The sequence below is a fragment of the Gouania willdenowi genome, chromosome 21, assembly GCF_900634775.1.
Source record: "Gouania willdenowi chromosome 21, fGouWil2.1, whole genome shotgun sequence".
Lineage (NCBI taxonomy): Eukaryota > Metazoa > Chordata > Actinopteri > Blenniiformes > Gobiesocidae > Gouania > Gouania willdenowi.
The window spans coordinates 11453243-11467553 of NC_041064.1; the positions used below are offsets into that span (position 1 = coordinate 11453243).

At 39.3% G+C, this 14311-nt stretch overlaps 1 protein-coding gene across 2 annotated transcripts in view; it reads right to left on the minus strand.

Annotated features, from left to right (window-relative positions):
* Positions 1–14311, minus strand: part of LOC114455211 (activin receptor type-1-like) — a 31867-nt gene that overhangs the window by 14497 nt on the left and 3059 nt on the right. For both annotated transcript variants that reach the window (XM_028436289.1, XM_028436288.1), the window contains exons 2-3: positions 2361–2434; positions 1060–1311 (exon numbers count right to left, since the gene is read on the minus strand). In XM_028436289.1, coding sequence (XP_028292090.1) covers positions 1060–1311; positions 2361–2427 — 319 coding nt within the window. In that variant the 5' untranslated portion in view covers positions 2428–2434. The remainder of the gene's footprint in view (positions 1–1059; positions 1312–2360; positions 2435–14311) is intronic.

The following is a 14311-nucleotide window of genomic DNA, read 5'->3' on the forward strand; positions in this document are numbered from 1 at the left end:
TTTTTCTATTATGGCGTGCAAAATGACGCCAGTCGCAAAAACCCAGTATGAAAGGGAAAACCAGTTAAAAATCACTCTCAGTGAATTTGATGCAAAAGATATAGCATTTAGAATGTGATGGCAAAGGATTTTCCGTTGACATTATAGGCCCCTCTCACTGATCAAAGCCTGTATTTTCTCCATCAACAACCTGCTCCCATCTCAAAAAATTAATCCAACACTATTTTGAAGTCGGACGCCACCAAAAGCGGCACCCTCTGAGAATACAAGGCATGATATGGGTAATTTTTACATTGAGCCTTGTTTAGGGATGGACAGTCATCATGTGTATCAAATAGGAACCAGTTTGAACTTTGCATTTGAAAGTTATATGCATTTTCCTATTATGGCATGCTAAATGGCCCCAGTCGCGCCGCGACCAAACCGTTAGAGATATGCAAATTATTTCGATGATTTTTAATCTTCAGTGGGTCCTAAGTGTTCTTGCTGAGTTTGAAGAGAGTCGCATGGAGCCCCTCAGACTAGTTCGCACAAATGCGTTTCCAGGGTGAAACGCCATTTTTTGACCAAAGATGGCTGACTTCTTGTTTGGTTTTCCGGCAGGGTCATAATGTAACTTTTTGCTCATCTTGGGGTGAAGAATACATGTGGCGAATTGAGCATGAATTGTACAAACCTGCTGGTAGTGCGGTTCCATTGCATTTTTGGCATCTATAATGCGCGCATTTTTTTAGTAAATTTTTTTCATTGTGCCAAAATATCTATTTGTTCACCATGCCTGAGGTGCATGCAAATTTTGGTGAGACTTTGGGCATCCTAAGGGGCAAAACCGAAAAGTAATAATAGGGAAAAAGAACAAGAACAATAGGTTCCTACGGCCAGCCATTCTGGCCTTCGGACCCTAATTACACCATAAATAAATAATTATTAATTTACGTGATTACAATTATAATCGGCTCGAACCCTACACACTTTAATACAGTCCTAACTGCCTATTGAGGCTAATAAACAATGTAACTATAATTTTTCATTAAGCTACAGTTCTAAAAGAGAGCTCACCTTTAGCTGGTGGTTGCAAAGATATGTTGAAGTTACATAAATGTCCTGTACAGCACTCGATCTGAAACTCAGGAGTAGGTGAATCTCTGCATCTGTCGTCTCCATCTTCATCATCTACAACGCAGCCCTTCTGATAGACTGCGCTCCCATTCAGCACTGACAGAGAGGAGAAACACTGCTGGCTGAAACATCGGCCCTCGCTGCTGCAAGACGCTCCTTCACACTGGCATTCGTTTCTCACACTCTCCTCACCTGCGAAATAATCATTAAGAAAAAACTGTCAGAAATCATCTGAAAGCAGACAGGAGAACTGCAATGGAAGCTAATATTAGGAGAGAAAAAAAATAAAAAAAAGGCCACTGACATAAAAATCATCACTTCCCTCAGATGCATGCATGTATGTATATACTCTAAACCAGTAGACAAATGAGACAGACCAGTTGTTTAAAATAACACTGACAGTCAGCATGAAGAAAATGGTGAGGAGAAGTGAAAGACGTTTGCACTCATGCATGCAGGAGACGTGAGAGAGACAGAAGGACACTAATAGAGATTTGTCACAGAAAAAATGCTTTTTATTTAAAAGGTAAAAGCCTCATTGAGAATAAAATGTCTTTTATATCAGTGGCCGAGCCAAGGAAGCTGGAAAAAGCAGTTTCAGCATTAGAAAATAAATACATACACACATGGTAGTTCCGTTATCTTTGCTCCATTTATGATGGCTTTTTATCATGCTCATGCACATAAGTAACCCAAGGTTTACATACTCAGGGTTGATTGACCCACTTCATACCAGCTGTAAAGGAATCAGATACTCAAGTTTTCCATCGTGGGGTATGTTGACCCAGAATTTATGGATAGACTCAGAGTTTGTTGAACCTCTTTTCTGGAATACCCCTCTGCTGTATAAGTTTACTGTTAATTAATCATTTTGACATACTGTATAAACACAATGAACTTAAAAATCACACAAAAACACCAAATCCAAGTAGAAAAAAATTTTTTTTACTGTGCAAACCACAAATATGATTAATGAACCAATGTAATGTAAATGTAAAGTGTAATTATCAAAAACATGTGTGTAAGTTTTCCAAAAAAAGACAAGTTATATACAACAATCTACATAAAAACGCATGAAATGCCACAGGCGTTTTTCACAAATCATCTAAAACTGTTCACAAATCAAATTAGAGAAAGTAACACAAAAAGGTTAATTAGTCTTTTCATTTCAGTGCTCTGTTTTTGTTTTGCTCATTTTTATGTCTGATGTGTAAAGCTGTGCTGTGTGAAAAGTGACTTACTTGACAAACTAGTAGACGAAACGATCAGAGTGATCACAACCAGCACGAGCAGGACTCCACTCGCCATCTTGGATCTACACATGAAAAACGACAGAGAATGAGCACTGACGACAGAACTCAAGTAAACACAGTCAAAAATAATGATAGTGTGAGGATTTTATTTTTAGCTACATAAGGACAGAAGAAGCACATTTGAGACAAAGATGTCAGACAAAGGACAACAGCAGACGGTCAATAAGAAGACAGCACAATTCACAGTAAAATAGTTGAGGGACAATTTAGAGCAGGGGTGTCACTTTTATTTTATTTTAGGGGCCAAAATATGAATGAGGTTGATTTTTTCAATGGGACCCAGACTTTAGGTGATAAACAATTTTGACATTATTGTGCCATGGTTTGTATTTCCACGTATAAATTATCTAAAAGTATGTGAGGCACCAACTATATACAAGCAATAAGAGACAGATATCAGTCCCTGCAGGATCTTCACTTAAAATTCCTTAATTTTGTGACCAATATGTATTTATTTTGGAGAAATTTGATAGAATAATAAGGACATTTTTAGGATTTTAGAAAAATTTAAAGTTGTTTCAACATTTTGGGATTTAAAATGACTGCCATCATGTTGATATGTGCATGGGCAAACTGAGCCTTTGCAAACATTGTGGAGTTCTATTAAATTTGTGTATTTGGAGGGATTGAGATATCAACTAAATTAGTTGATAGTTTAAAGTAAACAATGATTAATGTTTTCTCTGTCATTTTTATTTTCACCTGTGAGCCAAATTGGATGCTTTGAAGGGCCGGATTTCACCCCCAGGCCTTGAGTCTTGGCACATGCTTTAGAAGAATGCTTATTTTATTCCACCAAGTTTCAAATTTGCAAACAAAGTGGGTGTCATTCTTTGTGTTGTCCTGGTGTGTGGACATGAGTCAGACAATAACTAGACAGAAGTCATTATTTATGTGCTAGTATATAAAGTTTAAACCAGTTTAACTTGATGGTAAAAACCACTAACTTCAGAAAGAGTCTCGTAAATATTGAGAAAATGCAGCCTGAGGCATGTCCCGATGATGCAACACAAAGCACCAGGGATGCTAAATTGGCAGCATGTGCCTGTGCACCCGAGTGCAACTGTGCCACTGATAAACAGTCCAACACCGCCAACAATCTGCCCCCCCCCCCACACACACACACACCCCACACCCAACGCACAAACACTCCAGGCTTTTGTTCCTGACCCCCAGACATAAATGATTAAGCACGTAATGTTAACATTAGCTAAGCAGCGGCGTCTGTGTGGGCTGCTCACACACAGACCACATGCTGCCACACAAAGATAATCGGGGGGCTGTCTGCTTTGCTCCCCTTGGATTGGAGGAAAGGTGGGAGCTGGGCTGCAACGGGGTGCCACTGTGGGCAAGAGGGGGGATTGCCAAGGGGCAATTGGGGGACAGCGGGGTCAAATAAGGGCAGGGAATGGGGTGAATGTGTGCGACAGGCATGTGGACTGCAACATTGAGATGGGAGGGAGGGGGTGTCTGATGTCAGTGCCGAAGGGGACAGTGGAAAGAAGGACACCATGCTGGCAGGAGGCGGGAGGTGGGGGTGGCTGCTCGTGTTGGATTCAGGACTACGGAGGACGCAGATGAACAAAACACGAGGATGTAGAACTCCCAAAATCTAAAACCCACGGAACAAAAGTGCCTCTTTTCCGTCTGGTTATCCTGACTCATACAGTGCCCATGGACAGCACACACACACACACCAAATACTGAGTCACACCTAGACGACAAATCAATAAATCACCTCAATGAACAAAGTGGAGCATGTAATGAGGATCTGCTTGAATGCCTGAATTAGAGAAGATGAAGGATTTTTACTGCATTTTTGGTTTATATTTATGGCAGAAAGACGATCAACATGGCAGTAAAAAATCCTCTCCAGCTCACTTCATGCCTCCCACAGACAAGATGTCATTAAAAAAAAGCCGTAAGCGCGTTTGCTTTGCTGTTGGCTAAAATCGAGGCGAGGTGAGTCACCTCTTGACTCACCTCTTGCAATAACAATGCAACACCTTAGTTTTGATAGATGGGAATTTTGTTTTACCTTTTTTTTGCATGCATGCATGAAAAATTGGAAGCTTTTTACAGTATTCACTTTGCAGCATACTGCTTGCAAGTAACGGGAACCAGTTTGCAAGCCAATAACCTTTGACTGAAAAATCTACAGCCTGTGCTCGTTTTGTGATTTGAAATCTCAGAAGGGAAAGAGTGAAGCAGTGCCAGCATCTGCAGGAGCGATTATGATCGGAGCAGATGAATTTAAAGTGTGTGCATGAATGTGTTTAACTTGTGCGTGTTGTGTCTCCCACCCTGCATATTGAATTCTCTGTGCTGTTTAGTTGTGTGTTCAGAGCCGACATCCTGCTCGGGGTGAGCTCTCATTTCTGCCCTTCTATCGTTCTCAGCCCCCATCTTTCCTTTAATTCCCCTCTTACTATGTCCTCTAATGTGGTGGTGTAATCGGAAACGGCTATGAATACCGCATGTAATTATAACTGTAGATAGATTTTTCCCATGCTCATTGCAGCTTGAATCCTCTCATGAGCCCCACGACAGAGTGAGGCAGTGGAAAAAAATTCATGCCAACTGAAAAAGGAGCCCTGAAATTAGCATGCATGAATAAACTCAGAGAAAGTGTTTTCAGAATATGGTTTGTCCTCCTTCACTTTGGTGTGTATAGTGTGAAACAGTCATGATAACTTCCCAACCTTGGAATTTGAATGCAGAGTGAGCTCAGGCTCAATGTTGTGCAGGAACAAGCACAGTACCTGATTATTTGTTCTAAATTACTTGCATACAAATCAATTCATTCAGTCAGGTCCAGGTAAACTGTGTTCCACCTTCCCAGCTGTTAGCATTACCATGAGCACCTTTGGGTGAAATGTTGCCATTTTCTCACAGAACTGTTGTATACAGGAATAGTAAATAAGGTTGTTCCAATTCGATATCAGCAAAATAAAGGAGTATCAGATTTTATTAGCCTGCATTTTTAATTGGATTTAGTGAGATTGTTGTTCAGGGTCTTCTATCTTATTCAATTGTAAAAAATATATATTCTTGCAGTAAAAGGTTAAAATGCATCTAAGTCACTGGTTAGCATTTGCTAACATTCCACACTACAAAATGAGTCATAAAAGTATGCATGATTTGTGCTTATATTAGTATCTGTCAATACTCAATGCCGTAATATCAGTATCACATCGGAAGTGAAAAAGTTGAAAAGGACACCCCTCGAAGAAAGAAACCAACATTCACTAAAGTTTAAATAACAGCCATAAGGGAACGTTTTTGCAGCACAATGTTGCAAATAACAGGAATAGCTTGAAAGAAGTTTGAATGTGTTGCTATACTATGGAAGTTGTTGCTTTTGGTATCTTAACCGTGTACAAAACAAACCATGTTTTACGGTAAGATTGAAATCAAACAGACAATATTTGTTTTTACTAAATCTTATGCTACCTTTGTAAAAAGGAAAAAATTCCAATATGTGAATCATTAACTTGTACAGTCATGGAGTGGTTACTGGTTTGTTAGTCGCTTGAGCAATGTGTCACGACAACTCAGACAATTTGTTCAACTTTAGAACAATGACTTTTCTGTTGTATGAATGATGGGTAAAAAGACCATTTCCCAAAAGAAAATATTAATTATATGCTCCCCCCACCTCGATATTATTAGCCAATATTAGGCATAAAATGTAATATCAGTCAAAAACTATATTGAAATTTTCAATATCAATGGAAAGACCAATATGTGCTGTTTTTAGGACATTTTAAAAACAAATATAGCACTTTTTCATTACAGTTTAATAAGTTATCTTGTTTTGCACAGATGGTGTTTCTTTGTGAAATACATCCGGTAAAGCATCACATTAAAAGTAGGCATTACCTGTTATTTCCATGGAGATACATATCTTGTGACCAAACCAGTGGGCATGCACTGTTGCTGTTCCTACTCAATGTTCTTGAAGCCAAAATACGGCGCTTAGGGGCGCTTCCATCCTGCAAATTTGACGTCATTTGGAGCCAGAGTCTGCGCAGTAGGGTCCGGCGAGAGGAGCCCTAGTAACACGCCCCGCCCCTTTAGAGTGCTGCCCTGATGAGTTACGTAAGCCCAGCTACACCACGAACTTCCCACTGGAAATTCTACCAAAGTCTTGTTCAGATGATCAGATCATAGAGGTTAGTACTAGTACTAGTAGCTCAAAAAAGGCAAAAAAACTGAATGGAAAAGTTTAATGGTGTCTCGGCTTTAGTTCATGACCTAACTGCTTATGCTATTCACAAAGAGAGCTACGCAAGATCCGAGGCTGTCAATCATCGTCATATATGACGTCAAATCCTGTTTTTCAATCTCAAATAACTAAAATTGATAAATAAATAAAATTAACACTTTGACACAATGTAGGCTGATAATAACTAATGATCAAAGCAGAGTTTAGGTTTGGAAAAAAATTATGACGAGTATTTTAACTTTGCAGTTTGACCAACATCCCATCCGTTATAATTGAGGGAAAGATTATACTGTGGCCAGTCAGCAGGGGGAGCTCTAAAAATAAAAGCTTCACTTCCCCGTGAGCGCGTCGTCCATTCTTTTTACAGTCTATGGACCGAACAGGTTGAGGGGGAGAGGGGATTATGTGTATTGGTTATGGAAATCGAAAATTTAGTGTCAGACAATATCGGCAAAAAGCCAATATACAACATGCCTAACAAATATACCTCTATTGTGCTTTCACAACCTGTTATGTTCTGAACCTGCAATCCATGTGAGCCCCTTCAACATTTAACCCTTCACCAGTAGAGGGGTTGGTGGACTCTGCACACTTCCCTTTAGTGTGACACTGTGACAGCTTGCCTGGATAACCTGGCCCCTTCAATGCCCCTGTGTCCTCTTCATGCACGCTTTATCCAATTCAGGAGACAGACGTCTTTACTACATTGGCAAAGGCAGCCTTGTGTTGTCAAATGAAGATAATTGGTGAGTGATGCTGAATCCGACAGATGCCAAGATGACCGAGCCAACCGAGCCGCTGCTGACTCTGCAATTCTTTTATTTCTCCGTGATGCACAAGCACTGGCCTTGCATTCACAATCATGAAAGACCTGATTGAGTTTAAACCAAACTGCTCAGGTACAAACCAACAGAACCAGACGTGCCCGCTAAAAAGTTTGTTATGGTAGTCTGGCTGATTGCTGCTTAACAGGTTTTAAAGTGCCTTGCATAATATGGCCCCTACTTTACAACATCAAATTTTCTTCCCAGACTCTTTTCACTGATCCCACTAGAGAAGGCTGTCTAGATAAGCATGGCTCTAAGAATCTGAGCAGAGCTTAATGTGATTAGATGATTAAACATGTCGTTCACAGGCTGTTATTTATGCAACTGAGCCCAAAAAGCATCTAAACGATGATGACTGCAATATTCAAAGAGTCTATTCTCATTTTCAACACATGGGATTATAATACATCTTCAAAATTTTACTGAAATGAAAAATGTTTGGACAATCACTCATTATTGGGGAACCATTTAGAAGTAGTTGATAAAAGAGCTTTTAGCGACAAGCAAAATGTATTAGCCGAACTGGAAGTGGCATTATTTCTGGGGTATTTTGTATTCAGGTCAGCTATCAGAGAAAATGACAAAACACTACTTTGTCTGATGAGTGTGGTGTATCACTGAGGTTGAGGAGGGAGGAGGCTGAAGCCCTGCAGGAGCTGCTGAGTCATCATGCTGGCAAAGAGTGAGACGAGAGGTGGAATGTGTGTGTGAGCAGGCAGGCTGGCACGGTTACCATGGCACAAATAGCTCGGGCACCGAGGAAACTGCAGCAAACTGCAGAGAGGTGGAAGGGAGGGGGGGTCAGAAGGGGGGATAAGACAGAGCGGGACACTGCAGAGCCTGCTGTCTGTGTCGTTGTCCCTCTCCCCGACCCAGACAGCCAAACTGCCAGCATGCCGTCAGGGACACGCAGATGGTTTGCTCCTAGGTGGATGTGGGAGTAACACAGACCTCAGGGCGGCAGTCGTCCTTGTTGCTGCAACCCACATTCACAATCACACGGCTGCAGACTCAGAGCCAATCAACACACTTACCTTTGTAGAGGAACATTAGCATGGCTGCTCAAAAATTTGAAAGTGAAAAGAATAGATTGCATAGATTGCAATTATGGTCGATTCTTATGCTTGGAGATGAATAAAATAGATGTTGTAACCCATTGTGTAAACCTGACATTATTCAATTCATGTAAACGGTACCACATGGACAGTTGTGAATTTGATGATTTAGCAATTGTTTCCCCCATCTTTTCATTTATAATATTTCGAGATACCTAAAAATAATCAGAACAATAACATATTTTGTTTTATCAAACTAAGAGTGTCCCAATCTGATATTGATCCAATATCAGCAAAACGAGTATCACAATATATCAACTTGCATCTAAAATCTCGGATATACATTGTTTTCATTGGATTTATTCAGGTTATTTTTCAGAGTCTTCTAGTTTATTATATTCAGTTGTAGACTGTTCTTATGTTAAAGCTTAAAATGTATGACACTTATTGGTTACTAATAAACGATTCAGGTTTTTCTCATACCTACTGTTTCTGACTATTGTTCTCTGCATATAATATGACTTGATCAAGCATTTTCTAACCTTCCACACAACAAAATAAGTAATTATCAAAATATGTATGATTTGTACAGATATATCGAATCGATATTGATATCGGCCAATATGCAAGGATGGAACATCGGTATTGTATTGGAAGTTAAAAGCTGTATCGGACACCCCTACTGTATATAAAACAGCTAATTATTTATTCCTACACCACCGTCTCCCACTTTACTGTGTAAGGTCATAATCCAGATTCCTTCTTTGTTGTAATCATGCATCACTCAGTGGTGCTTTGTGTTATAGATGTATCACTCTGGCCCTTTGAAAAGCCCACCACTGACACCATTCACACGTTGAAAGTCGGAATTCAGTAATTCCCTGCAAGAACTTGTGAAAGTTGCAGGGCCCCGTCCGACCTCTACAGCATTTCAGCTACTGCCCTTATTCCACTGTGGGGAATGTAATCAAATGCAAATTCACTCTCCAAAAGCTTGTGTGAATCTCACACAAAATCACTGCAACGGGCAAAGGGATAGGAGGCTTTTGTTCCTTTGATACAGTGCTTCCAAGGGTGTATACAAGGGCACACTGACTTTGACTGATCGGCCTCATATGTAGTACTTAGCAACAGTAGGTCTTTCAGTCTGGCACAGCCCAGCCTTTACTCCCCCACTCGTACTAGTTAAAGTTTTTAATTAAAGGCAACTCATAGAATATAGTGTCTATTCAATCTTGTTGATATTGCTTAAATTGCAGACTCTCCATTTTGGGGGACTTCAAGTCACTGAAAAAACAATGCATTTCATGCTTCAGTTACTGCCAGAAGACCATCCCGGCTAAGGTAAAGGAAAAAATGGACATCTACATTTCTTTCAGAGGCATTGACTTTAGAAGTTGGAATAAAACTTATACAGCTTCTGTGTGACGGCTCATGAAAAATGACTTTAAAGGTTTTTACAGGACTGTGAACAGGACTTCTTTGCAATCGTCATCATAGCATTGAGACGTTCATTTTCACACAGCTATCAAACTGCCGACTCAAACACTGTTCCGATGGCTCTTGGCCATGTTTGCCAACAGCAGGAATGCACAAACATACTTCTTTTCAAGTGACCATCTTAAAAAGCTAACTCTCCTGCGGCAACATTTCTCAAAAAGGTCACCTCGATTTGGATTCCAGAACGTCCTTTAAATACACTTTAGTCTTGACTAGAAACTTGTTTAGCCTTGTTTGGTTTGCTGTAAGAACTCAAGTAGAAAGTGTCCGATCAAACACTCTTCAATCAAAGCATTTGCTGCTGTGATGATAATGACTGGTGGTCAAACAGCAAACAATGAATGCATAAGCTAAAGAGTGTGACTGAACCAGGCCATGACATCCTGCTGCCAACAGAGCCTTTATGACCCGAGAGCTTCCTGGCCTCCACCGCATTAACTTCTAAAAGGAGCAGTAAACAATCTTTGAGACACTTTCTACAAAAGAGCCCAGCATGTTTGAAAGAGATGACTACAACTTCTACATTTTTACAGTTACAGGTCTGTGACTGACAGATGTGGCACTTTAAAATTGATTTTATTGTAACTGGAGGAATGCTTTGGAGATGGGCTGCACCGATTCAAGCAAACCCCTTTCAGCAGTCAGTGCAGTTACATGCAGCTTGAGAAAACTGAATAAATTGCTTGGTCTGATAACTAGTGCATTTTTAGAATGCATGTAAACGCTAAGAAGGAAGGGATTGATGTTGGGAAAAAAACAATAGACACATTTTTAGACAGATAAGAAAAGCAATTTCATGCTGCTTAAGTAAAAGAGCTGTACAATTTAAATACATGGTAGAGATGAAGGTATTGAATATTTTGGTAATAGAGTATTCCAATAATGGTTACTTAACAGTTACTTAACCATGTGCATTTCTTTCTTTGGTGTTTGTTCTTTTATTCTTTTATCTGAAGTATTTCTTGAGCAGCTGTAACACAAGCAATTTCTCTCTGGGATAATAAAGTATTTCTGATTCTGATTCATTGAGTATTCCATCCATTAATTGAATGAAATCTATATGTACTTAATTAAAGCTAAATTTTACAAATACAATAGAAAATATGCTTGATCCCTTATGAAAAACCAACCCATTTGTTTCCTTTATAGGAAAACACAAGTCAACAAATGCATTGCAGACATGGGAAAAAATGAAATAAATAAAATTCTACTTCGTGGCAAAGAAAATTCATCAAACCTTTTTCTGTAATAGAAGACCTTGAGGAATTAATAATGCGCTTATACATGGACAGGAGAAAAACGCAGAAATAAGTTTTTGTTTCCGTTATCTTCCTCCTCAGGTCAACAGGTTTTGTCAAGGATAAAGCACCACCTATTGAGGTGGAGTAGGACAGAGCTTGTAAATAATTTGATTTACTGCACTTGCATGTACACTTAAACAAGAAGTCTTGTCTAAGTATACATAGCTCGATAGCTGTGTGCATTTAAACGCATCGAATGATAGCAAAGCAACATCCTCAAAGGAAAACTACCGTACTTGGTTTTACAACCCTGACACAGGAGATCCATCCTAGATTATTTTCAATTCCTAAACAAAATACCCACATCAAACAAAAGTCCTGTAACCGAGACAACAGGAGATCAGAGAGATGTAGCCACTGGGGAAAAAAAGCCATAACTTTCCCCTCAATAGCCGAGCGATAAGACCAGGGCAGTGAAGCAAGTGAAGGGCTCATAAAATGTGTATTGCACCCTGTCTCCAGTGTAGTCTGGGGTTATCGCCCAGAGAACAGAGGAGCCACGAGTACTATAGACGTCAATGTGTGTGCATGCGTGTGTGCATCTCTGCAGACAGTAATGTCTCCTATCCCTCTTGTTATGTCTCCAACAGTCTTCATCCACTATGAAACAGAGAATAGGACAAATCAATAAGTCTGTGCAGCAGAGAGAGCAGAGGAAAAGGAAGGCAGCCTCGCATACAGCACTGAGCAGTGCACAGCAGACTAAACTCTGCCAGAAGCACGTCTTTTATCTCTCGTTCTCCTCTAACTTCAAATGTCCTCTGCTGGGACTGCAGAGCTTGCAAGTCCCAGACACCCTTTTCACATCATGATCTGTTTGAGCAACACATATGGCTGATGATTTATAAACACTACAGTTTTTAGAGGTTTTTTTTTTGTTTTTGTTTTTTTACTAAAAATAAAAATGCAGACTGAATGTCCTTTTCTAAAAAGCTGAACTTGGAGCAGCAGCATATGCCAACATGCAATATCACTCTGCAGCCTCATCTGATGCAAACCTAGCATCAGCATAGGAGGCTGTGCTTAACCACCCAGACCGGTGGTGGGGGTCAACTAAACAACTAAATCCCTTTGTTTTGTTTGACTTTGACCAATAGGTTCAGTGATATTTTGTCTGCTAAGTCATTTGTACGATGAAAGATGACACAAACATAATAGAAAGGGGTAAAAGTACAAACTTCTTGTTAATAGATACAATCACCTTTTTCATTTCTCAACTTTTGGAATAGATTTGTTTTTAACTTTGAAATTGGGGGAAAATTTATCAGTTTTCAACAGTTGTAAAATGGAAATTTGTGCAATTGAAAAGCAAATCCTTGTCAACTCTAGTTTCCTTTAAGTCGTAAGCAAAAATATAAGGAAAACATTATTAAATGGATGACATTAGTTAGTTGGATTTCTAATAATCAATATAACTTTCGTAGTTTTTTTATATATATAAGACACCAGAATGTCAGGAAAACACTAATAAACTGATTATTTCTTAGTTTCTGCAAACACACGATTACAGTATTTTGCCCACACATACACACTGAATAAAACAAGATGCTTGTTTTTTTTGTCGTTTTTTTATGCTAAAATAAACAGACTTTCTTGTTGAGCTTCAATGAATTTTTATAATGATCAAACAGTAACACGTCATATACTTTTGTCACCAGTGATATATGGTTTGATTTTCTACACAAAATCTTGATTTGCCATGTTGCACGTAGATTGGACGCCCTACATGACATGTGACCTCTAACAGTTCATGTCGAGCCCTGGTAGGTCATAGTAGTATGGTATATCAACATAAGGTGAAGTAAGAAAGCTGACGGCTGCTACGCATGAGACAGACTTCAAGCCATATCCTGTCTTCTTCTACTCCTCAGCCTTCAACCTCCCACCTGTATACACACACATACCTGTAATTCCTTTATCTCACACACCAACTCTTCCTCACCCACCCTCTTTCTCTTCCTTCACTTGAGAGCTACCTACATTGAGACTCAGACACTTGCTCAGACTTGAAGCAGTCTATCTTGGTCTCATAACAGCAGTTCCCTTGTTAATGACAGACTGTGTAACCTGATTCCACACATACAGAGAGAGGGAGAGGGAGAGAAAGAGAGACACTATCAACTCCTCCATCTTCCACTTTTGCAAGGTTCGAGGTAGCTTTTGTCTGTTCCTTCACTTGAGTTTAGTTCCAAACCAAACAGCCAGATTCCACTGACAGCCAAATTAGTGTGCACGGAGAAACGATTGCTATCTGAGCTCTAGCCTCCAGTTCTACCATAATGACTCCAAACCCCAAACTCTCATTTTCTTAATGTTCTTTCTAAAATGCCAAGCCATTTATTTTTTTTGCATGTAATATATACCTAATGGCCCATAGAAAAAGAAGAAAAAAACTACAGCAATGGATTTGTATACTATCCATCTTGTTATTGTCTATCTTAAAAGAATCACGTGCCTAACGTAAATACCCCAACAGTTTTAAACGTATATGCAGGATGTGTTGAGTTTGAAAAATGCTCCTTACACAGTTGGAAAATTGCTTGATGGAAGCATTTAAGATAACTGATTTTTGGTGGGTTTTTTAGACAAAATAATTCATTTTTACCACTACAAACGCTAAATCTTTGATAAAAAATGATATAATAAAACTTGTTTTAAAATAAAAAAGGGTAAAACAAATGTAAAATTCAATAGCAATTATTATCTAACCATACTTTCAGACACCTCCCCAAACAACTGCAAATTCCAGATCATTAATGTTGATATGCATATTATTGTCAACCCCAACTTTGTAAAGAATAAGAACGAATACTCAACCTTGCATTGTTCCTGTCAGTAATGATTTTCTAAGTCATCATGGACAGACTAACAATTAAGAACTCTATTTAGGTAGTAATTAGCATTGATTTCCAATAAAAACATTATAAAAACAATAGTCGATAGAACTCGGGCCAGCACAAAAGGCTCT